The sequence below is a fragment of the Choristoneura fumiferana genome, chromosome Z (genome assembly GCF_025370935.1).
Source record: "Choristoneura fumiferana chromosome Z, NRCan_CFum_1, whole genome shotgun sequence".
Lineage (NCBI taxonomy): Eukaryota > Metazoa > Arthropoda > Insecta > Lepidoptera > Tortricidae > Choristoneura > Choristoneura fumiferana.
Genome location: NC_133472.1, coordinates 28,718,319 through 28,744,938, shown reverse-complemented (window position 1 = coordinate 28,744,938; position 26,620 = coordinate 28,718,319). Strand labels below are relative to the sequence as shown.

At 35.3% G+C, this 26,620-nt stretch overlaps 2 protein-coding genes across 3 annotated transcripts in view; one reads left to right on the top strand and one right to left on the bottom strand.

Annotated features, from left to right (window-relative positions):
• Positions 1-5,270, top strand: part of SCAP (SREBP cleavage activating protein) — a 33,974-nt gene extending 28,704 nt beyond the window's left edge. Inside the window, exons 22-23 of the mRNA XM_074095558.1 lie at positions 449-569; positions 1,810-5,270. Of these exons, the coding sequence (XP_073951659.1) occupies positions 449-569; positions 1,810-1,943 (255 nt within the window). The 3' untranslated portion in view covers positions 1,944-5,270. The remainder of the gene's footprint in view (positions 1-448; positions 570-1,809) is intronic.
• Positions 5,268-26,620, bottom strand: part of LOC141433483 (uncharacterized) — a 43,884-nt gene continuing 22,531 nt past the window's right edge. The window contains exons 8-12 of one of the 2 annotated variants that reach the window (XM_074095546.1): positions 26,496-26,576; positions 26,113-26,242; positions 23,077-23,448; positions 22,764-22,946; positions 5,268-16,052 (exon numbers count right to left, since the gene is read on the bottom strand). In XM_074095546.1, the coding sequence (XP_073951647.1) occupies positions 22,774-22,946; positions 23,077-23,448; positions 26,113-26,242; positions 26,496-26,576 (756 nt within the window). In that variant the 3' untranslated portion in view covers positions 5,268-16,052; positions 22,764-22,773. Of the gene's footprint in view, positions 16,053-18,820; positions 22,947-23,076; positions 23,449-26,112; positions 26,243-26,495; positions 26,577-26,620 lie in introns of those variants that run through there. The other variant, XM_074095538.1, reaches the window with a different exon arrangement.

Below are 26,620 nucleotides of genomic sequence, written 5' to 3'. Positions count from 1 at the left end.
TATCGTGGTCTTCATTGACGTTGCATTAAAACAACCATGCAAAATTTCATGAATCTAAGCCCAGTGGTTGTTATTTCGAGATTTTATACCTATCCCGTGGGAATATGGGGATAAAAAGTAGCCAGTATGTGTTGTTTCAGATGTCTAGCTATCTACATACCAAACAAACACACACACACACACACACACACACACACACACACACACACACACACACACACACATAATATACATACAAATACAAACTCTCGCATTTATAATATTAGTAGGATAAATGTGTTCTATTCGAACTGAAAAGGCGAACTCAACTGTTCAAACTGACCTTCATTGCTCAAAAAATAATAACTAATGTTACTCGGCTTGGATCAGAATTTGTTACCTTTTCATTGCTTAGTCCATTTTTTCAGTTTACCATAACACATGATTTTGTGTCCTCGTGTACCGCCAGGGTCTAAACTACATGAGCCGAATGCTGCCGCTGACACACACGTTGCTGCTGATGGGCGACCGCAGCGGACTCGCAGCCTACGACCTAAGTACCGGGGACGTCATACGACGAGTATTATTAGGTACGTACATTACTACCACAGTATGACGTAAACAGGCTAATTCCACTTGTCCGCGCCACTTTGTTTGCACTATGAACAAGTGAAGAAACTCACCAGTTCGTACTATAACGACGAGTTAGCAGAACGGAAAAGTGAGGGAATAAATACTAATCATTGATCGACTCGACTCTTGGTTATATTATGAGACGGGAACGGCCTGACTGATTGTGGTCGTCTCGAAAAACGTTTTAATTGTGTGCGTGCGCGCTGCACATGAGCAGAGACAGGGAAGATATAATCGTGAGATGAGTCATTAATTTTTAGTTATTATATTACTAGCTGTTGCCCGCGACTCCGTCCGCGTAGAAGTATGAAAAATAGTTTACATCCTATTCTCAGACCTACCGAATATACGTAAAAAAAAAACATAAAAAGCGGTCAAGCTGTTTCGGAAGAGTTTGGTCACAAACATTGTGACACGACGATTTTATATATTAGAAGATAACTCTTTCGAATCGGCTTGCCCGATTTTTATGATTTTTTTGTGTATATTCGCTAGCTCTGAGTATAGGATGTAAACTATTTTTCATACTAAGCGGATGGAGTCGCGGGCAACATCTAGTATTAGATAAAATCCCGCTATTTTATAGTGAAAACATAATGGTGCAGTGCAGACGCCTGCGTAAGCTTAAAGGAGCGTTTCCACCGATAATGTGCGAGGAATGTGTTTTTCATTAACTAATAGAAACGCTTCATTTACCTCGCCTGGCTCCGCTCAGCTGATTCCACCAGAGATCTGCGGTACGAGGATTTCTATTATAAAAACACATTCCTCGCCCAGTATTGGTGAAAACGCTGCTTACAAGCTGTTATCATCTGCATGTTTCCGTATATCGACGACCCTATAAATAAATAAAACCGGCCAAGAGCGTGTCGGACACGCCCAGGATAGGGTTCCGTAGCCATTACGAAAAAATACGCTCGATTTAAATTAAAATTTGCACTTTAAAGTTGAATATTCCGCAAACAGATCACTGAATAGAAAAAAGACCCGTCCAACGATACCCCACACTATAGCCGCGGAAGAACAGATGGCGAAACTATAAGGATTTAAAGAGTTCCTAGTTGACTACGGAACCTTAAAAAAAGAACGAGCTTGGGGTCAAGAGTTAATTGACGTTTCTGTGTAGTCAATAAATTGTTATTTACATACAGTGTATTAAAAGACGTGTTATATTTAATAAGTGTCCTTACTGTTCAGGTCAAAGCGACGGCTGCATCTTCGTGCGACAGATCCTGCCTCTGAAGGACGCGATCGTATGCGACTACGCCAACCAGCTGCGTATCGTACGGTTCCCGCTCGTGTCGCGCCTGTCCGACATGAAAAGCGAGTGACCTAATCATGCCCTATCACTATAACAAACCACGACAATCATTTGCAATTGCCTTCAAACGTTCTACGTTTCCACGGAATAATGTTGACTAGTTCAGTCCTCTCGTACGACTTTTGTGACCAATTGCAAATGTATTAAGTTGCCACCACATTACCATCACATTAATGAACAATCAAAATGACAGACTTATTTAGTGTCTTATTAATTTACTTATTTATGGTAAGGATTGCCTAATTGTATTTAAGAATAATTAAAAATATATGTAGGCTTAATATGAAAATATGTTGACCGTCTAATTTTAAATCATAACATGAATTTTAGTCCGAATAGAAATTTGAAAACTGGATGATAAAGAAAAGAATTGTTCATTCGAAATCTTTTAATTTTTTGAAAAAATGATGCCTAGAATTATCTACCTTTTGTCAGACGGCGGATTTTTTCTTAATTTATGCTTTCGTATTTTCAAACTTTTGACCCAAATTAGGGTCTGATCGTTTCGAGCGCGAAAGGTTATTATTTCCTTCTGTTCACTACTACTTTCTTTGAGAAATGAAAATGTATTATGCAGAATGACAATATTGCAATCTTTTAATAACATGCATTTTTTATTGCTTCACTCGTATGTTATTAACTTATTTAGTATGTAAACAAATCTAGGAAATCGCTTTAAATTATTATATTTGTATGTGTTGTTTTTATATCCCATTTTTTTGATATTGCTATTCAAACAAAGTGGTGATAAGAACGTGACATACTTCCTGGCGGTGACATGGTGTCGCATGGAATTCAAACTCACTTACGACACATAAGAACTGAAAAGCTCCTCGTGAAACTAAAAACTGAACATATTTTATTTAATTAAACCTCTTAAGGTTCTAATTTAATTTAAAAAAGCTTTGCGGTGTAGGAAAACATCGTGAGGAAACCTGCACAAACCTGCGAAGCGATTCAATGGTGCGTGCGAAGTTCCCAATCCGCACTGGGCCCGCGTGGGAACTATGGCCCAAGCCCTCTTGTTCTGAGAGGAGGCCTGTGCCCAGCAGTGGGACGTAAATAGGCTGGGATGATGATGATGATGATTAAGGTTCTAGATATTTACAAAATAACGAGTCTACTGTTACCAAAAGGCCTGTGTTTAATTAGAGACCAGTCGATTATCTGGTGCCGATTCAGTGGAGGAGAACTTTTGGCGCATCATGAAAGGTCCTGCTACAATGAACGAGAACGACTAACCTAAGCTTATTCGTCATTAATTGCTACACGTTTGTTACCCTCTCAAAGTGTGTTAGGTTACCTTACTACTCTAACTTAACAATCGACGTCAAGCTCGTCCTGCTGACGTTCTTTGATGTACGCTAAGGTAGGCAAGCTACCCCGACTGCCATACTTCAAAATTAGGTTTTGTTCAGGAATTTAACGGGTTCTTGAGAGGCGAAATACTAGATGAAGTTAGTAAGTATCCAGAGGTTCTTATAATTAATCACAAACGTGACTCAAATGTCGAAGTTATCAAACTGACCTCACGATACCAGCACTAAGTAGCCTATCACAGAAACCTCTCATTGTTTAGCATCCCAATTTATATTATTAACATACTTTTATTTATTTAAACTCCATATTTCACTTTCGTCTCTAAAATTTGTGTGCAATTTATTACTTACTGAACTTTGTAGCTTGATAGGAATGATAAAAAGATCTGCCCGTGTACAAAAAATAAAATTTGAAAAATAAATGGCAATAGTTCTTTCTTCTTCGAATATCGAAGTTCGGATAGTGTTATGCTTTTGTTGTACAATTTATAATATTTGTGGTAAGACAAGAAAACTTGTCTTAGGCGTGCCTAAAAAAGTAGCTTTCTATAATATTACGTATTTTATTGATAAAGGAGTTGTTTGTAATACGCGGATTGTGTGCGCATCTTGCATTCTGAGCACTTCACTTTCATGACACGAATAAAAAGTTAGCTATAGTTTTCATGCTATAATTAAATAAGTTGCCTGTTAGCCTAGAGTTCCTACAATTTTATTTTTACCATTTGTAAAGATGATTCATTTTATAAGGCATGACTGGAATGAAAAATTGTACGAAAATATTTGTCATCAGGGTAAAAGTAAACCCTAAATAAAATAACCATTTACTATTTCATGTAATAAAAACACATAGGTCAGACTTATTACCCCTCACTGCCTATATTTCGCTTAGGAAGGGGGTTCTGCTCACACAGGATAGGTACTCATTACTCCACGTTATTATATTACCATTAAAAAGTCTGACTTATGACATCTAATCATAACAAAATATTATCGGTGTTTTCAGAAGGATGTCAATCAATTTATTTCAAAACTGCTGTATAAAATCAACTTTCGTGCATAAGTAATCGTCATAGGCACTTCGTAGCTATGTCTCAACCGTGTATCCGATCTGTGTCTCAAACTGAGCTGATACGATTTATGAAGGTCGCTGTCTATTTGAGCCATTATGGTTTTATCCTATGTACTTGTTTAATTATCTAAATCCTAAAACATTTATCCATATTTTAGCAGAAACTTAAACCACACGTCCATTTATATTCAACGGCACAAAAATTGGCCCACTCTTCGTACAAAAATACCTACTATTGTATACGAGTACATTTGAAGACCAGATACCAGATAGATTTTTTGCCGCTCAGTATATTTAATGTATATTATACAGAATGTCCAATGAAACAGCGTCAAGCTAACACCCAGAAGAAGAGCACTTCAATGGGGCATCCGAATCATCCCCATGGATGTTTCGCAATTTTTGGTAGTGTAGTAGGAATTACGAGTTTTTTTGCATTTTATACTTAACTGTGACTGCAAATATAACTAGGGTAATTGGCTGATTTTAGTGTGTAGCTTAATATTATTAATAAGCCCAGTCCATGGGACACATCGCAATTTAGAAGAGCCTATGACTCCTAAACCAGTTTATAATCACCACCACCAGTTTATAACCAGTTTGTAAACTACTTGAAATTGCGTAACATTACTATGTTCATTCTCATTATGTGTTCCTAATCACTCTCATTAGAGATTCGGATGCATCTTAAGGTGTTCTATCTTTTTACTTTTGCTTGACACTATTTCCTGGAAAACACTAGGCTTTTCAGTATTTATTTATATTAAATTATTTAAAAATATATATTTGCGACAACACTCATTCAAGCCACTTGCCTCATGTCATGAGGTATGGCCCATAGCAAAGAAAAGATTCCAATCATGGACTTTGATTCTGAATATGTATTTTCGCCTTATACTAATTCCTTATTAGTTTTAAAAAACAATAAAATAAAAACTTATAATCATTTTGAGAAATTTACTCGACAATATGAATATTAATAGTACCAATCAACCGACGTACTTTTTACGAGAGCTCGTTATTTGTTTTAAAAGCAACTTGAATCTAATTTGACAGTCAATTAAAGTTTTCTGACAAGTACAATTTCGCTACATTGCTGTAGTATCGTGAGAATCGTAAAACGTTAGTCTTGCTTGTGGTTGAACTCGTTTAGTAAGCTTATTTATAAATTAATCGACCTGAAACAAATGTCAAAGTTATCAAAGGGACTTCACGATAGTACTGCTAACCGTCCTAAAAACCCTCATTAAAAGTTAATCTGGCTATCAAGGCTAAAGTAGTGTTTTAGCCTTATTCCCGGTACATAACCAGCTCTGAAAAAGGCCATAATATCTCCTAATTGAAACAGATTTTAATAATTAAATTTGTCACTTTTACCGTTAATTTAGGTATCGGAAAATTTGGTACGAACGACGAGCATAGCAATTACGACCACCAAACGCGCGAGCCGAGAAAGCCTAACTTATTTAGGAAATATGTAATATGGGCCTTATCAGTGCTGGTTATGTACGGTCAACAAGGAGTTTTTTACTAGTCTTGTTTAATAGTATCCTCTACCCTATTATATTATAAATTAAATCTAATATTTAATGCTTTTTTGAATAATATTTTGGCAAAAAATATCGATCTGTACTGTACCTATTACAATATTTTACCAGCTTACACTGCAGATAAAAATAATTGGAGATTGTAAACATATTTTGTTGTGGTTTGAGGTTGTATTGTAAATAAATATTTTAGTAGGTATTGAAATCTGGAAAGTATTCTGTATATTGGTATGATGGCGAGATATTGTTATTTTTTGGTGAATACAAAATTAAGCTATATCTAATACTTAAGCCTTAATAGCCACTTGTTTATTATAGTTCACGGGCGAAATGGTTTTAAGATGGAAAGAACCGTTCTTTTGGACCAAATTTGTATTTCGTTAACAGTAAATCTTATCAAAAAACGATAGTATATAATTATGTACTAAAAAGAATACAACAACATTTAGTGCATGTTAACAGTACATACTAAACAAATTGTAACGTTGAGTAGGCCAAGGATTTTATATTGACTGCCATTCCAATAGAGGGATCGGATTTGCATAAAAAGAAAATAATACATGTATTGGTGAATTTATGTGTAAATGATGCATTTTAATAAAGAAATGAAGTTCCGGTAATATTAAGTATTCATTATTTTTTTTGCGGACAAAGTCTGTGTTCATTTTATCACGAAAATATAATACTCCATAATGCAGCCAAAACCTGGGTCTTTCATTAGTTATTTTTTTTAAGTAGTTTGTTTTATAAAAAATAGATGATTTGATAATCTATCTAAGTAAACAAAGCAGAATAACTTAATTATTTTAATGCCATACTCTCACTGGATTGATTATTCCGGAGTAGCATCTTCACAAATTGCGTCTGAAGTTATTATAATCATATTTTTAATGTGTTCGGTCGGATTAATTAGAAATTGTATACATACAGAGGACTGGCAATAAACAGCCTGTTATCCCTTTAAGAAGCTGAAGTAGAGTTAATTTGTAACAATTTATTATAAAAACGTATTCAACATTTTATGTATTTCCAATTGATGAAATACATATTTTTGTAGATAAACGCTTTCCTTCTCGCCAAGATATTAGAACTATTTAATAACTAATGAACTATATAGTCCATTGTTTAAAGACCGCCAAGTGCATGTCGAGCGAGCCACGCGCAGGATAGGGACCGTACTGATTTGTGCCAAATCAAATCAAATCAAATTATTAGGAAGGGTGGACACTTGACACTAATAAAAAAATGTACTTTTATCTACATGCATATCATAACTTCCCTATTATATGTTCAGAAACGACTATCAAATGGCCTTTGTTAAGAAACCTGGTATCTGCGGGTGCATCTTAATGTTCACATTAAAGTACAGTGCATCTTAATGTTTACATTAAAGTATCGGTAATACTTTTTTTAACAATGCATATCTGTACATATTGTAGAAAACTTATGACATGCATGTAGATAATAATAATTATTCAGTCAGTCAAAGTTAGTCAAAGTCAAAGTCAAAATACAGGCCATATCTGAACATATTATAGAAAACTTCTGATATGCATGTAGATAAAGTTATGTATGCGGATATACATAATTAGGCATTAAAACACTCGTGTGATCTTATTATGAAACTCGCCTTCGGCTCGTTTCATAAAACCACACTCGTACTTTAATGCCTCTCATTATGCACCAGCCACATAAATAACTATTATAAGATTGATACACAGCCCAAGTATATAAAAATAAGCTTTTCTCACTTTAACTATACGGTATCCATCGTGTGCAAGTTCCAAAATCCCTCACTTTTTTTTAATCATGCAAAGATGATTTTCTAGAAATTATGACCTTTGATATTTGCCGAAATTCTATGGCATTCTGGTCCACGAAATTTTTCCTTTTTGGAAAGAAATGATTTATTACAAAAATGAAACAATTTAAATACTTATATTATTGATGTGTTACTTTGCGAGGTCCACATCAAAGAACTTCAATATCTTTATTTATGTTGCTTATCTACTACTACGTGGACGGATTTGGATGTTTGGTAGGTAAGCTGGACATAGTGGACATCTGGAATAACACTTAAGCTATTTTTATAACGATTTCCCTACGGGTAATACAACACCACACCACTTACAAAGCCGCAGGCAGAAACGCGAGTGATCCTATAGGAGTTCCATTTTTAGGGTTCTGGAGCCAAAATGGCAAAAACGGAACCCTTATAGTTTCGTCAAGTCCGTCTGTCTGTCTGTCTGTCTGTCCGTCCGTCCGTATGTCACAGGCATTTTACTCGTAAACTACAAGATGTATATCAATGAAATTTGGAGTAAAGATGTCTTGTCAAAGCCGCTATTTAGTTTTGTAGTTAAAATACAAAAAAAAAATTTAGAGAAATTGTAAAAAAAAAATTTTTAACGCATCAACGTGTGGCACATAGTTAGACAGCTCTTTTCAAAAGATAGTAAGGTTTCTCAAAAACTTTATCATTAACCCTTTACCAGGCCCCTTAGAACTAGCGTGTCTTCATACGTACTTTATATACTGTTAAAACCGTATTTAACGCCTTGTAAAAAATGTATTTACGAAAGTCGGAGATGTTCCTTTAATCCAGAAATAAAAATGTGGGTTACGGTATTCCCATCGCCTGTCTAAGTAATTAACTGTCATACTCGATTTTGTCTTATTATATTCTTGATCAGGCGAAGGGATATATTCCTCCCACATCTTATTCTTCAGGGAAAGTCTTTAAAAGGAGATTTTACAGCTAGGTACATGAATTCGCTCTAGGTTGAACACAAAAACAGTTTTATTACTTACGCGAGTTTTTATGACACGACAAGACAATTTACCGGGCCATGGGAAGAATAGCTCCCGCACAGTTAAACTCTAATAAGGCCATAGGATAATGTCAACCCACATCCTAATTTTGGTCATACACAAAAATGCATGAATATTTAGCAATGTTTAAGATTACATTACCTTTCAACACTCAAAATCTATAAAATATCAAAAAATTGTTCGATCTATATACTTCTGTTTCATAGAAATTAAGGAAAGTGTTCCAATTTCTCCGTAGTTTACTGAAATTAGAGTTCAAGTGAATCTAAACGGCTGCCAAAGATATATTACGCGATTTAGAAGCGTGTAGTGAATGAAGATATTATAATACTATTTTCAGGGATCGACAAAATATTTTATAGGAGGTTTGAAGTTAAAACCTGACTACGGTAACCGGTAAAGGGTTAAGTGAAGATTTCCGAAAATCTAAAACCGTTTGTCCAAAAAATATAGAAAGGTAACGCTTAATATAAATACTTTCAACGAAAATTGGTTTCAACATGATCGGATATACCGTTTTTGAGTTATTGCCGAAAAACTGCGCTTCTCAACAAAAAGACGTAAGTGCCGTAAAGATACGCTCTTTTTCTGGCTCTTTTCCATACTATCCATACTAATATTATAAATGCGAAAGTAACTGTCTGTCTGTCTGTTCCGCTTTCACGCCAAAACCGCTGAACCGATTTTGATGAAATTTTGTACAGAGAGAATAGACCTTGGGAAAGAACATAGGCTATCTTTTATCGCGAAAAAGAGTCTTTAAGGGGTTGAAATAGGGGGTGAAAGTTTATATGGTGGAAGTTCGTCACTGTCCAAGATAAAACCATGAAAATTGCCATTTAAGCACTTAATAAGAAATGTCGGTATTTGTTTGATTATTTTTGAAAATTCGACCTGTGAGGGGATGAAAGTTTATATGGAAGGTCGTCGTTATCGAAGATAAATCGATGTTTCTTTATGAAACTTGGCATTTGGGCACGTGATAAGAAATAAATAGATCACGCGTTTTTTAAAATTCTTCCTGTGGGGTGAAATAGGGGATGAAAGTTTATACATGGAAGATCGTCATTGTCGAAGATAAATCGATGGTTCTTTATGAAACATGGCATTTGGACACTTGATAAGAGATAAATAGATATTTGTTCGCGCGTTTTTTTTAATTCTTCCTGTGTAGGGGTGAAAGAGGGGATGAAAGTTTATATGAAGGTCGTCATTGTCGAAGATAAATCGATGGTTCTTTATGAAATTTGGCATTTGGGCACTTATAAAAATAAATCGATATTTGTTCAAGTGTTTCTGAAAATTTTACCTGCGATGGGATGAAATAGGGGATGAAAATGTATATGAAATGTCCTCATTATCGCAGATAAATCGATGAATCTTTGTTTAGGGTTTTAATTTCAACTCGATACATACTCCGCGCGTTTACGGGATAAAGAGTCTTGACAGACAGATGGACGGACGGACAGCAAAGTGATCCTATAAGGGTTCCTTTTTTTCATTTTGCGGTGCGGAACCCTAAAAAACATTTGTTCTGGCTCTTTTCACATTTAGACATTTTTCATACTTGAAAATATTGGGATGAAAGTTCGTAAGGAATTTCAAAAAAAATTACTATGTATATTCATCGGGAATATGTGTAAGCTATGCTTAGTAAGAATGCCGTCTTAATTATAATCCTACCCTCCTAATTAACTTACGATAAAGGACGTAAGAGTTCACTATGAAGAATTAGTCCTTTTGTGTTGGTGGGGTAGAATACACGTCGTATTGCTAAAATGTGGCTACCCGCAAAATATTTATGTTTTAACAAAGAATGGAAGAACAAAAAAAAATTAGTTTAGATATAAAGCAATGTATTAAAATAGGTTATTTTCAGTAAACCGTAGAAGTTTCTATGTGCTATTATTGGCAGAATAGGTACCCTAAATAAATTAAATAGGTACTTTCCAAAGTTACTATTCCACACGGACGAAGTCGCGGGCAAAAGCTAGTTGTGTTATATAACGCACATAATATTACTTGATTTTTTTCGTAATGGCTACGGAACCCTATCTTGGGCGTGTCCGACACGCTCTTGGCCGGTTTTTTTTCTTTTGATATACGGAACTCTAATAGAGATGGAGAAATAAAACAAGACTATCAAAGGCGGTAAATTCCTATTTTTCAGCTACTTTTCCCTAAAGGTACACCCGCGCTCAGTCAGGGCGCTTCGCTAGCTATAGTAAAAAAAATATATATATACCTACTCAGCGGCACAAAATTTGGCCCACTCTACATATGAACAAAATTATCCATTCTGCATACATGTCAGGGCCAGATTTTTTGCCGGTCAGTATATTATATTTAATAAACATTCTAACTATGAAAAATTATCAAACTGACGGTGGAAACTATAGGTAATTTATGGTACTAAATTATGTAGTAATAATAAAGAAAACTACATTAAAATCCATTGCGCAGTTTAAAATATCCAACCGTTACATACAGAGAAGGACAGTTAGGAAGCGAGTTTAATGTATGTTTCTTTTTACAAACCTTTATTTCATTATGTTTGGAGATGACAGTATATTTATTTTATTGGAGCTCAATATTTCAAAGTTTTCAAACTTTTAAATAGTCTTCTAATAAGGTACTACACTAAGGGCCTGTTTCACCATCCATTGATTAGTGTTAACTGGCGGTTACGTGTGATGCAGTCTCTATTTGTTTTGTTCGAATATACGGAGACGGCATCACATTTAACCGTCGGTTAACGCTAATCAATGGATGGCGAAACAGCCCCTAAGTTTCTAAGAATGTTTTGTATGAATCTGGTTTATTGAATAAAACTGGGCTTTAGCGCTTGATAGGCTTTGTGCCCTCTATGCTTCAAAAATTGAAGCGAATCTTAAGGCAGACATAGGTATACCAACACGCGATGCCACTTTCACCCGACACCCGATGCGCACCGTGCACATATATATTGACACGCCACGCGAGGCTACAACAGCCTTCGACTTAATTAATGTCCTGTCCTTAGATGAATGATTGGTCTCGCGCGCTCGCTCGACTAGATACCGCCGGCGTACTTGTCAAATGCGGCAACAAAATGTACGCCGAATTCTGCGTACCCGAGCCCGAGTCGAATCAGTCGCGTTGCAAACTGCGTAAGGTGCATGTACCGAATATTTTGTTAAATTTTGGTCATAAACCGAAGTAAAATACCAGTTTGCGCAGTGAAACTGTGTAAAAATAATACTACAAGAAATAAGAAGGACACTGGGATCACATACCATCAGTAAATATCGTATAATTTCGAAATTACAAAATAAAATAACATGAACCCTAAACGCCATTCTGTGTTGCCGCGTACACAAGAATCAAATTCCCCGTGGTTGAGATTTTAATAAATTGAATTTTATTGTTATTAATATCATTAAATATGATGATAAATTTGAATAATTTATTTTATTTAAGTATCTAACGTAATTATTATATATAAATAACCTAGTTCTATATTATTTAATGTTTATCTTTGTGATACATACACTGAAGGTGTGAAGGTGTATAAATTGTTACCAGACACTATTTAATTAAGGGGTGAATGGTTTAACTATAGGTGCAACGTGTTATCTTAACTACGCAAAACTTTTTAGTTGGTGACTCAGTCCATGAATTTTTAGTAATAATTTGTAAACATTGAATGTCCTTAAATATATATATTTTTAATTAAAAGTGAGGCCTGATCATTGATATACCTACATCATACTTACCATTTTTTAAAGAAGAAACCTACGCCTAACCTATACACAAACATATTAATTAATACATTCACTCTTAATTACTTGTTCATTTCTAAGTATTTCCTAAAATAAAATACATTTTGAAACCAGTAACTTAATAGACCACAGCATAATTTATTTTCCCAATAATTCGGGTAACAGTGGAGCAGCTGGCAACACAATTCGTCACGCACACTAGCATCCTTGCAAATTGTCTTACTCCGTTCTTACGCACACTACAATATTGAGTTGCCGCATTCATGAACCTTTTGTTTTTACTAAAAACTTTTTAGGTAGCGCGGTATCTAGTCGAACGAGCGCGCGAGACCAATCATTCATCTAAGGTCCTGTCTGTATTGAAAAAAACACTTTTATTATAAATATGATGTCACAAAGATGGGTTCTTTGTGACACTGTGATGAACAAAATAAATGGAATAAGAAAATTGAAAAACTTTACCCGTAGTATGCAATTGTTCTGCAATTTCTTCCCAAGCGTTATTTCTAATGATATTGTCCCGGCATTGTTTGAATCTTATTTCATCTACAAACAACGCTGAGTATCTTTTTACTAACTCAATACTCGTCAGACTTTTATCGGCTGATGGTACGAAAAACTGACGCGTAGAGTCGGATGTTAATAGAAACACACTGCGTACAAGCATCGGGTCGGGTGGCCCATTCGACAACACGCCAACCTGGATTAATTGGATTTTTTCGCGCGGGAACGTGTGTCGTCACGCGGCGTGGCTTATTATCTGCACCTGGCCTTGGTAAATGTTGGGATTGATTTGTACTGACACGTCTAGTGGCATTGCGTGTTGGTTTAAATGACTAGTGCACAGTCGGTAGCGGAGAAGCGAAGTAAAAATATGGTAGATTATTTATAAAATTAAGTTAAAAAAGTAGAGTTCCTAAATTCCATAATTTTAGTACTAAAACGTCGTAACTTCCAAAAAAAAGATCTTTTGTGTGAAATTATTTGCAGTAGTAGGTTTAACTTTCTTAAAACCATTAGATTCGCTCAACCGGGTAACTAGTTCATTAATACCCCTAGTTAATAGGGTTATGCGATTCGCCAATAATTGGGAAAATGAAGACTCCAGAACAAACCTATACTTGGTTAGGATAGGTATTCAACTAAATGTAAACAAATTCTAGCTGCCAGATTTGGTACATTCAAGGATTTTAAACATTTTACTTATCTATCATTGTAATACAAACTAGACATGTATTTCAATACAGAAATTTAAATGTTTAGACAGTTTAATGGGGTATTTTCAATATTTAAGACACCAATTGACGTTGTTTTGTTTACATTTAGTTAAATACCTATCCAAATTAAGTATAGGAAGGAATGACGAAGGGTCATTTATTCTATTTATTTATTCTTCTTTGAGTATTTATCTAGATCTACCTACTTTCTCTCATTTTACCCATTTTCTTTCAACGGATGAGCTCCACGGAGAGGGACGATCCTTTTTTTCGATAAACACTAGCTGGTTACTGGAGTAGGTAGATTTGCTTTTATTGTAACCTAATAAACCATCAGGATGTAAATTAAAGCAGAAGTTAAAAATATCTTAATATTAAGAAGGTACACTTTAACAATGCTAAGCAGAGGAAACTGAATGGTGCGGTGCACCCTTTTGTTTATTATTCACAATACATCTCATAATGACTGGCATGGAATGGTCATTATGAAAATTACGAAATGGTTCCAAGGTTTTCGATAAATGTTGACTGGACATTTAAAAAAAAAATCTTAACGAAAAGGTGATACATAAAATATAAATAGAATTCGTAGAACTTAGTCCACCGAGCTAGTACGTAAAACCTGTAAAGTAACCTTCCGAGGGCTTGATACGCTAATGCCCTATAGAAGACACTCTGCTGTCACTTCTATTACTGCAAAATTAAAGATGACAACTATTGGGACAGTGGCGAGCTCTCGTAGGTTGACCTTATTTATTTATTCCTGAAGTTTTCGAACATTAATTGTTTTCTTATCTCAACAAATATGTACATTAATTAAACAAAATTTTTGGATAGTTGTTCATACAAAATAATACAAATTAGGAAGTACCTATCCTACAAATATTTAATATTACGCCGCAAGTTAAGGATCTCCCCTATTAGACCATCGAACTACGACCGTAACTATCCCGGCACAGACGCAACAATAGGCTCAATTCCTAAAAAAATATAACTGTTCCGTCAGTTATACCCTTACCCTAACATAATAGATAAGCCCTAACTAATAAATAGTATAGTAATTCAAAACTGAGTAGGTTTCATTGTTACGCCTTCTAGTTTGAAGCACTCAAACGATCGTGATGAAATTTGGTATGCTAATAATTTGAGACTCGTAGGAGATGGGACAAATTTTATCCCGGAAAATTAATACAGTTCCCGCGGCCCACGATAAACTAACTCTTTGCAGACCTTTGATTATAGCCATTTTAAAAATTGACCCTCAAGAGATAGGATAAGTCACTCTACTCGACAGTACTCGAAGAAACAGTGCCACAGACTTGGTTGATTTCGGATTTTTAGTGTATTCCGGGCGCAGCAACCCTAGGACTACACACACATGCCGCGATTGCCGCGTGCGCGTAAACACGAGATGCAATAAACTGAGAAGCCGAAAGTAGGCACGATTCTCATGAATAAACGTCGCTTTTGTAAGGAAAAGAAGCTTCTGTACTTGTACTTATTGTGTTACGGCTGATACGGTAATAGCTACCTACACCTCTGATAGTTTTGCATGTGTCGGACCGTTATCAATCCCAGTAATAATGCCCAATAGGCGGAATCCTTAAGCAGGGCCTATTTAGTGGCCCACAAATTCAGTGGCGTAGCTACCAAGGGGCTAGGCGGGGCAGTGCCCCGGGGCCCTCAAGCTCAGGGGGCCCTCGAAATTCTGCTTTATAGCTGATTCATAAAGTTGCTTAGCATTTTTAAAGTAGGTATTTGTATATATAATGATTTTACTTCAAAAAACCTTACCAGTTTTGATAGCAGTGGGCCCCATTTTTTTATTTGCCCCAGGGCCCTAGGTTACCTAGCTACGCCACTGCACACAATTTGTTTTCTCATCTGTTCACACTGCAGAAAATAAGACAAAAATCGCAGTGTGAACAAAGGAGTGCTTGCAATCGGAAATAACCCTTAGCGTCAAGGGAGTTTTTACTTACAAATTAAAAGCGTTATCGCCATGTTCATAGTGGGCCCGCAGACTTACAATTTTCAAGTTGGCCAACTAAATTGTACTGTATACCAATAGACCAGTAACGTAATGATAGCCCGCACATTTTATCCAACTAAATTACTACTGTATTGGTATAAAGTGCAATTTAGTTGGCCAACTTGAAATTGTAACTGCAGCAGCACCAACTCTTACACTACCTATCAGCTTACATATTTAGGATACTCTATCTTCACTTACAAACTAAACTCTATTTACATTTCTTGAAGTCTTCAGATAAACTTAGAAGTTTAAACACTTGGGCACTACCACTGTTTCTTAAATTGAATCCGTGTCTATAAACCACCTCCGCATTTAACGTGGCGTCACGTTCGTAGGCTGAAATAAATTTAAAGACTGTGTTGAGTTATCTCGGTACTCATTTATCCTTGTCTTGATTTGATAGTTCGCGTGGCATCGCTAGCTGAATATCAAAAAATAATCAATTCGCAAGTGTTCAAATCTGCAAATATTAAACTGCAATGATAAGAATTGCAATATTGCGACTTCTGTTTTGTGGTAGCGGCTTTTAGCTTTTTCCACATTTCGAGGATAAGTTAGTAGGGTTACTTAGATATTGCTCTGCTCATGTCGCTGGACAAGAAAAAAACTGACTGTACTTAACTTACTTATTCGAAATGAGAGCACGTCTGATGTTGCCAACGGCTACAGGTACAATAAATATTGTGATCTACTGATACCTATAATAATATACTAAACACCCATTGCGATAATTACAGAACCGATCGTGTAGTTTAGCGTATCATGACGGATTTTAAGAAAAAATTTAAGACTTGAAATACATCAGTATGGATCGTGTTCCTATACGCGTAGCCTTCGCCTAACGATTATAGTTTGGCTTATTATTGAAATAAATAAATAAAAATCATTTAGAGTACCTGTTGTTAGAACAACTACGGTACATCAAAAGCTGATAGGGCGAGACGCTTCGCAGGCCATCGCATCGCATGGTTCAGGTGTAAAGTATGGCACATGATCCCATCCCATTATAAATGCACACAATGACTCGATTTGTACAAGATCAAGAAGAGATTGGATGTCGTTTCTCCTATCTTCCCTTGGTGTCATGTCATTCATGATGCGACCTAATTTTGGCGAGTTTAGGTACCTAACCCCTTTGTTTAACCATAGTAAAATAGAACAAGTAGGTTCACTACGAACAAAAGTACATCGCGCGGCTTAAATGTGTGCGCGCCAGTTGGCGCCGGTACGCATGCTCCCGCCGGACGCACACACTGATAATTTAAGGAGGATTAAGTTTTCTTTAGTCAAGGCTGCGCTGCCGTCGGTGCCGTACGTATTCGATTTTAGCTCGCTCGTCTTGCGTTCGCATACTCGTACTTACGTATTTTTTCTATGAGGTATGTTGTACATTAGTAGTATATAAGTGTAGTGTGATAGTATCGTGCAAGGACACATAAAAATACTAGATACCTACCTACCTATAAATAATATAGTTATAGTATTATGTGTAGGACAGGACACATGCGCAGTATGTAATGTACACAGTCGCCATCACCACTTCGGCGAATTTCTGAATAATATTTTTAAATTTAGTATAATAATAATAGAATCTTGTTTCTTTAGACACAGATATTAGACAATTTTACGTTAACTTTCATACTAAAATTTTTTGCCGGTAGGTTATTAATTAATCTAAAATAGACATCGACAACCCTAAGCGTCCGCGCCGGAATAGGCAGTCAAGTCTCCTAAAGGGTCGGAGTGTGCATACTTGTTCTCTTTTAATAATAATAATAATAAAAGCCTTTATTCATTAATCTTACACTAAACATTTTCTTACATTTTAAGTTTCACTGGATACCGGTTCCGAGAAGATTAAGTTGCTTTTCCAGCATAGGCCTCCCCTAAAGCTTTCCACAGAGTACGATCATGTGCCTTCCTTCTCCACGTAATGCCTGCTATATTTTTGATGTCGTCCTCCCATCTACGACATTGTCTCCCTTTCTTTCTTTTTCCTTGTCTTGGACACCACTCGGTTACGTCCTTCGACCATTTGTCTTTTTTGTTCCTCATCATGTGGCCTGTCCACCTCCATTTTAGTTTTTTAATACTATACGTCACGCTTGTAACTCCAGTTTGTTTACGAATTGTTTCCAATTTTATTCTGTTTCTTAGTTTAATATTGAGCATACTCCTTTCCATACTATGTTGGCAGGTCTCTAGTTTGCGTATGTTATGATCAGTCAAACTCCACGTTTGACATCCGTAAGTCATAATTGGTAGAATACACGAGTCGAATATTTTTTCTTGGATTTAAGTGGTATCTGGGGGTTTTTCAATATTTCCTTTAAAGACCAGTATCTTTTCCAGGCCAGATTGATTCTGTTATTTATCTCTTTTGTTGTGAGGTCTTTTGGAGATATTATTTGGCCAAGGTATGTGTATTCGTCAACGTACTCTATCGCTGTTCCATTGACTGTGATAGGGATTTTCTCTACGTTTGTCATTAGTTTTGTTTTTGAGGTATTCATTGTTCTCTTTTACTATGGTTTAACTCTTGCATGTTACCACGAGGCGGTTAACTTAATACAGGCAGCTGACAGGAACTTTCATCAATGAAGTGCCGATAGTGTATTCAAAATCAACACGCTCAGTTCTTGTAACTACATTTCATTGTGCTAGTCATCTACTTCAATTATATAATTAATTATTTATGTCTAAGGCGAAAGGCATATTCTCTTGGCGCGGCAAGTAAAGAATCTGTTTAAAAAGTCCAGTTAGGACTTGCAAAAAAAAATCGTGCAAATTGTATTATAACATATCGCGAAGACAAGTTTGAAGTGGTCAATCGAGCACATCAAAGTAATGCTACTTGCACGATTTTTTTTGCAGGTCCAAACTGGGTTTAAGATATCTGTCCTAGTCTTTGAGGCGTAAATAACTGATTGTTGGCAAGTACCTAGTTGCAGTACTTCATCTCATATTTAAGCGCACTTATAATGGGATAGGTTTCACGCGAGTCATCTAACGCACTAGATACTAAATATCTTTACCGAATAGACTCCCCGTTTCACAATTAGGTTTGAGTTTGAAAATAAGGGCAGCTATAAACAAACATCAGATAAGCATTTATTTTTACTTTAATTAAGATATCAATATCACATGATAAATATAGGAAAATCATATTCTTAATTAGGTAGTCAGGTACATTGGCATTCGCTAAGCAGGAGCAGCATCTTAACATTATAACACGGTATACACTGATTACGATTAGGAATCGTATATAGGTAGGTATAAATATATGTATTTACATTTTCAAGTATTTCTCTCTACCGCTGAAAGTCGCACACATTATTCATTACATTTATATACAAAATAGAATCAAAAAAAGTAACCTGTATAGTGGGTTACTGGTTTGTTTAGTATTAATATTCAGTCAACCTCTTAAATAATCTAACCCTGTTGATAATACTAAGTTGGTATTTTTAAGTTAGGTACATGAAGGTGATTTTAGGGTTTTGGTATAATTTATAGCTATGAATTCGAGAAATATTACAAAGAGCGTACACATTGTGCACACAAACGTAAAACTTTTGAATAAAAAATCTGTAGCCACTGCCAGTGTCATAATTTTGCCACTATTTTCGTTAAACTAATCAAGCTCAGTCTCATAACGTTTGTCATCTTCGCCTTATTTTATTACATTCTTTAATAAGGAGCAAGTAATTATGATTGCTTCAAGACCACATTGAATTACACAAGCAATGTTTTATCGAGATAAATGCAACACACCTTTTCCTTTGCTGACGACGTAATCGCTACCAGGTTAGCCAAGGGACTTTCTCTGGTAGGTACCAAAAACGCTTGCAGCTTCAATAAGCCTACCCTCTACTAACATTTTCAGCCATTATTTATATTTGTATAAAAAAGGTCATCATGAGAACTTTCCAAAAAAAGTTGATAATGGGCTAGATTCCTAAAAATATATGTTTAATTTAGTCCGCCAGTTAGATCTCCAAAAGATACCGGACACTTGTATTTTCTCTTATCAATTAAGCAAAAAAAAAAATATGGTCATTTTAGCCGGTTACAGTTCCTTGTGGCGTGACACATTTTTACTAAAGAGTTACGTCACGAGTGCTCCACTCACAGACTTTGACGCGCTTTATCTTTCGTATTTTTTTGTTTGATTGACAAAAGACAAGATACTTGTGCAATATTTTCTGTTGATCTAATATTAAATAGTCGGACTGAATAGATTTTATTCGTTACCCAGGAATCTACCATTTGAGAAAGAGTGAATCAGCGCCTCTGTCGTCGTAACGGCTTTCAAATTATTTTTCTGCATTTATTCTTGCTATAAATAACATAAAACTCTAATAACAATGGACGGAAATTCTAAGCCAGTTTATAAACTGCCTAATGGTATATTATAAATATTATACCACTTATTCTATCAGTACGATCTTAAAGATAACGATTGATTCTTAAGTTACATTTGGCGAAATATCTTTAGTCTCTTACAAGATACTTATTATGGCTTTTCTTAAATGCAAAAGATCGAGATCTGGTGTCAATCAATAACTTATGTATAAAATGTAATACGTACCTATTTGATCTAAAAGTAATCAAAATATTTTTCTAAATTGTACGTGTAGGTAATCAAGTCAGGTATTAAAAATAATTCGGCATCTTAACTGCAAAAGACACCTTGTAATACAATATTAGTATACAAAAACCAATTTTTCTTAATAGGTATATCTAGACAAAATTAAAGTCAATTATGCGGGATTACTAATGTATGGGCAAAAAACTTTTCCCAAAGTATCACATCCCAAAATATTTTACTCAAATTATCATTTGGCAAAAAATCATTTGGTAAAACAACTTATCGCAATTTCACAGTTAGTATTTTTTTTTGGCAAATTATTGTATCAAAAATAATTACTTAGTGATGTTTCATATTAAAAAGTATTATTTAGTCAAATGTAGTTTGGCATAAAACACTCTTCCCAAAATATTGCATGCATGCATGGGGGACGCAGTTCTAACCTAACCTAACCTACTTTTCTGATAGAAGCCCGTTTCTGTGGGGGACGCAGTTCTAACCTAACCTATTTTTCTGGTAGCAGTTGGTTTCTGTGGTTGGTTCGGGTGCGTAGTGTCATTTTGAACAAACATTTTTTTGGAATATAATATTAGCCAAAAGAAAACATTTGCTTAGTAAACGTTTGTCATAATAAAACTTGACAATGTAAAAATTATGCCAAATGATAATATGACTAAATGAATAAAATGCGAAATGTTAATATGCTAAAGATTCGTTTGGGAAAAAAAAACTACTGCGATAATTTTTTTGGGAAGCAAAATTCGGCGAAAAATATTTTGCCGAAACGGGAGTACACCCAATTATGCGTGATGTTATTGCCATTGACTATCGTAAGAAAAATGGGCTCATGAATACATAATATATTACATGTCACTCTTTTCGTTTAATATTTCTTACTCGTGAATTTCGCTACTGCAAGACATTAAGCGCGCCACACAGAGCTATAAGTCAACACACGCAGGTATAATTTATATTAGGTATGCCTAGGCATCATTGAAATACCCAGATATAAATATATACTACCACCGCCCGGTATATTACTAATATATTTTGGTATATTATATATATTTCACACATTTAGACAATGTTTCTTTTCTGACGCGACTTTGTGACCGATGTATTAAATTCTCCATCTGAGTCGTTTTCTGAAGAACTATCATTCTAATCGAAACCATTATAATATTTAATTAAATCCAAGACTAGAAAATTTTGAAAACCTGTACGTATTGAAATCGTGCGCTTGCCAGGACAGCAACGAGTTTAATAATGAATATAAATTTTGGTATTTTTAGAAAGACTATAATATAATGTATACTTCTGATTGTTACGGTATATTGATATCAGTGTGTGCCGCGCTTTACAGGTGAGAAAAATAAAATTATTACATTTTGATCACCAAGACGAAACAAGAGTACAGTCACCAGCAAAGAAAGGTGAACCCTCTACGATATATATATATACCGCAGTGGGGTCACGTTTCTCTGCAGCTACCTTGTGCATAAAACAAGGTGCTCCATCTTACACATATTCAAAAGTGTAAAGTTGTATTTCACAGAACGGTATAGTCGTAGTAAAAAATCAGCTAATGCCCAAAAACAGTGCAACGACTATCTTCCTTCCTTTGAGACTATATGTTTTAAAAAGACTCAAACCAGTTACAGGCACTTCCGACTGCATGTGTTTTATGCCGTTATTATTGTGATTGCAGTAACTGCCGCCATAGTTACTGAAACTTCAAAAGTAAACAACTGTAAGGTGGAGCACAATATTACATCATACATAAATATTCAAGTGAAATTCGCACAGCCTTTTTTTGGAGACATTTACCACCTTATTCATAAAAAGACACAAATCTCATAACTAAAATGCATTTGTAACCAAGACTTGCATAAGAGAGTCGTGCCGAAATGCATGTTGATTTATTCCGAAATCATTGCGAAAAAGCATGAATTTTTCGAAAAAAGCCTTAGTCAACTTAAGCTACTTAAATAATAATCAGTCAAATAATATAAAATCAGGATTAAAAATTATTAATACATTTTAGCATAACCCTCATGACTTATTTTTTTTAACTAAACCAAAATGTTTAATTAAAATAATTAAATGAAACTCCGTTAGCTTGGAGTGTAAACCTACTAATATTAAATATTCTTTCCCGGTGAAGGCGTAGGCAGAGATTCGCTTATTAACGCCTTTCTGAAAAACTGGCTTTAAAGGATAAATAGGATGGCCGTGACCAGAAGTTCTGAGACGAGCTCGAAACGCGTAACAAAATTAAGCAGGAGGTTCAATTTTTTTTAGTTGCTAACTTGCACCTGACTATCACAAACAAAATGTATCACACGAATAAAAAAAAAGTATTAAATTAAATTCAAATAAGGTTTACACTTCACGCCAACAAAGTTAAATAATTCGCCAGCTAAATTCGTGTTAATCGTCCCTACTCAACCACATACCTCTAGCAAGCTACTGATAAGGAGGAAAGTAAGGCTGCTGAGGGTACCTCCCCATATAACTATAATTTGGTGGATTCGGTTGTCCAGGCCGCAGTGCAGCTGCAGATGTAGAGGGTTGCATTCCTTGAGATGTACTAGGAGCAGGGGCTCTTTCTGTGCCATTGTACAGCATACTCGAAGCATCTACACAGAAAATATAATAATAATAAATTACTCTATTATTCGAAAAAAGTTTGCATCAACATAAGCAATTACAACAAAAAAGTAAATATAATTATGTCTATTACATTTGGCACAGAGAACAGGTACTTACTGGGCGCAATAGGACTCTGTCCGTAATAATGGCGATTTGGTGGTGGCGGGATGCCTGGGTGCCACTGTGGATACACAGTGGGTGGTGGAGGCGCCGGCGCCGGCGCGCTGCCGGAGTACCCGCTGGGACCCGCCACGGCATAATTCGGCACCGGTTGATGCATACGAGGTCCAAAATCGGGATTTTGCACACTTTGCCCAGAGTAGCCAGCGGCCACACCATATCTACCAGTTTCGGCCAAGCCTGCAGCCTGAGATTTTTGCCCATTAGCTAAATGGTTTAATCCATTCGAACGGTTATTGTTGATTCGATTCAAATCGGACGATTCATTTGCCCGTACGTCCATCGATGGAGACCTTTCAATTGCATTATCTGAGGAGAAAAAAATATCAAGCCATCAAAAACATAACTTGTAAAAAAAAACAAGTCTAGCAACGGGGTGCATCCTTTGTTCATTAGAAATTGTTCTTCTACTCTTGCAGCTCTGATTGCTTTTCTTTTTAAAAAATCTATTAAGGAAAGTCATGTTCCTATCATTTGGAAAGAAGCTTGGATAACTCCTGTACCAAAGGGTGTGTAAGTCGGGACATTGAGAAATATAAAAATAGGCCAATAGTCAAACTGCCAATTTGGCAAAATATTGGAAAGAATTGTTACCGATCACTTAAACCACTGTCGTGCAACATCATATTGTACCCAATCAACATGGTTTTTATAGGGGATGTTCGGTGAATACTAATTTACTAACATTCACCAATGTCATATTGGAGGCCATGGATGATGGATTTTCTGTAGACGCCGTGTATACTGACTTTGCCAAAGCATTTGACAAAATTGGACACTATACCTTATTATGTAAGCTTTGAGAACTCGGTATATACGGTGATTTGTTTCGTTGGATTACGTCTTACGTCGAAAATCACACGCAGTCCGTGGTGGTCTCTGGGTTTGCCTCTCGCAGTAAAATAATAAGTTCTGGTGTCCCCCATGTTATAGATATAGACATATTCAACAATACAATAGGCGCATTAAAAATGTTTTCAAGACAAAAAATAGTTAATGAACTTTACTTTGTTTAGGATGTTAATTTTAAATTAATTGAAATGGACTTCATTACAACAAGTTTAACAAATTTGTATAAGGAAGAACAAAATAAGTAGGAATGCAAGTTTTTAGGTAAGAAATAACATATTTATATAGTACACATTTTTGTTAGTGTTGTATTTAGTTGTAATTTTAAAAATATATTTGAGAATTGCGGTAATATGCTGCATTTCCCGTATTTCTTATATAGTACTTTTGGAAACTATAGGTCTGTAATAGTCACATATAAAATATTTGTAACCTTGCCTTTGTATGTTTGTTTCACAATAAATAAATTTAAAAAAAACTCAGTTCTTCTACCGTAAAAAGTTGTGAGATCCATGTAATATCAAGTCGGTTCACTTATTTAGACCCTACTTAACCTATTGAACGCCACGTCACTTTCAAGTTACTGTGCTCTGTACGCCACGAAACAAACTGTCTAGTAGATAAATAGGGATTACCTACAAGAGTAAATTTCAAAGTAATAACGACAAAGTAATATCGATTGACCTTTCCATTTTCCTTTGATTGTCCCTCAACGGTGCAACATTATAATAATCGTCGAAGCCATTGCTAATTGACAATAAGTACGTTAGACTCGATAAGGATTATTTTTTTCGAAACATCATCGATACAACACTATTCAGCAAAGCACGCCTACGTAACGTCAAACGTTGTCCTAATATCGTGACTATGGCGTACATGGCAGTGATATTTTCAAAGATAATTAGAGATGGGCGTTACATCAATTAAACATGTGTGACCTGATTTGCTAGTCCTTAATTTTTTTGATTAATTTTATGACTTTAATTACGGGCCCTAAGTAAAGCTGTAAAACATTGTGAAACGTTTATTTATTTATCCACGTATCAATCAAAAACAAAAAAAAACAAAAGCGAATCGCTACGAATGTCATAATTATTGAAAATATTAGAAAAATAAAAATACAATCTGATCAAGAAGGTATTATATTAAACCTTTTTTTTTCTTAATTGAATATAGACATTTTTTATATCGCTCAGTTTCAAGAAGAAAAAATAAAAAATATTCTATATAAAGCAATCACATCACTAGCGGTCATTCTGCCATGACACTGGCGTGCAGGGCTATGAAATATATTACGCATTTGCAAGATTGTATATTTTAACAATTTAGCATCGCAAATATACTGAGTGGTACCTATAAATCTTTATAAAAAAATAGGGAAGAAAATATTCCTAACGAAGACGAATCAAATTAAATATTAATGGAAAGATTTTTTTTCGAGTTGAATGTTGGTCATCTATAGATGACTGGCGTGTCAGGCATTTTATTGGCTGTCACGACTGGTTGACTCTGGCGTTCTTAGGGTTAAGGGTCTTTCTGTCTTAAGTTATTTTATTACATAATTAGCTAACCTAACATCTTATAGCGACCATATCAAAATCAAAAATATTTCAATTTTAAATAAATAGATTGGCTTGGCCGAGTATATTAAATTAGATTGTTTAGTGCGAAAAGACGTAAAGTGGGGTTAATTTTTTTTCTTAACTAACCCTATAGTCTGGGGTATCGTTGGATGAGTCTTTTGAAACCATGGGGGGGTCGCTAAGACGATTTTTCTATTCAGTGATCTGTTTGCGAAATATTCAACTTTAAGTGTAAATTTTCATTATAATCGAGCGTCCCCTCCCCTCTAAAATCTAAACTTTGAGGAAAATTTTGAAAAAAATCAGAATGGTAGTAAATATATAAAATTTACAAGGAAAAATTATAGCAGCTAAGATTACTTGAAAATTATTAGTAGAGTTTAAGAGTAAATAGCAGCCTAAGGTATAAAACATACCTAAACTTGGAAGATTCCGTAACACAATACGAAATCCTTAGAAACCATTTTTCTAATCCTCCATTGAATACAATTCGTAATGACTCTCGAGTTACTCATTAAAACAACGTGAAAACGTCACTTACGGTTTCGTAATCTTTCCATTACGAGGTTTATTAAATCAGGGCCTGAATTAGAGTAATTGTTAACATTGAGGCTCCTTGATAGCGATGTTAAAGATTGCAGTGTTTCATCCACACGTGATGTAGAAGGCACCTGAAAAAATTGCGTGGTATCAGTATTTAATCTAACTTATGTGTATGCGTTAAGTTAATGTCACATGCAAAATGTTAATACTGTGTCGCTGCAAATTTTGCTACATAAACAATTCGGTACTATGCGGTTTTTTAAATGGGATTACAAACTGAAACATACCGCCCCTCGTTCGAAGCGGGCGGTACGCATATGCACCAGACCCTTGTCACAAAAACACGAGCGTTTTAAAAAACAATATGTTAATTTTACTTACCGGTTCAACTACGTTCCTTTGGCCGTTAATTAACATATCAAACAGCTGCAAAATGGCATGCATGGGAAGGCTAGATGATCCCTGTAAAAGAACGTAAAATTTAAATAAATATTTTGTATTTAACG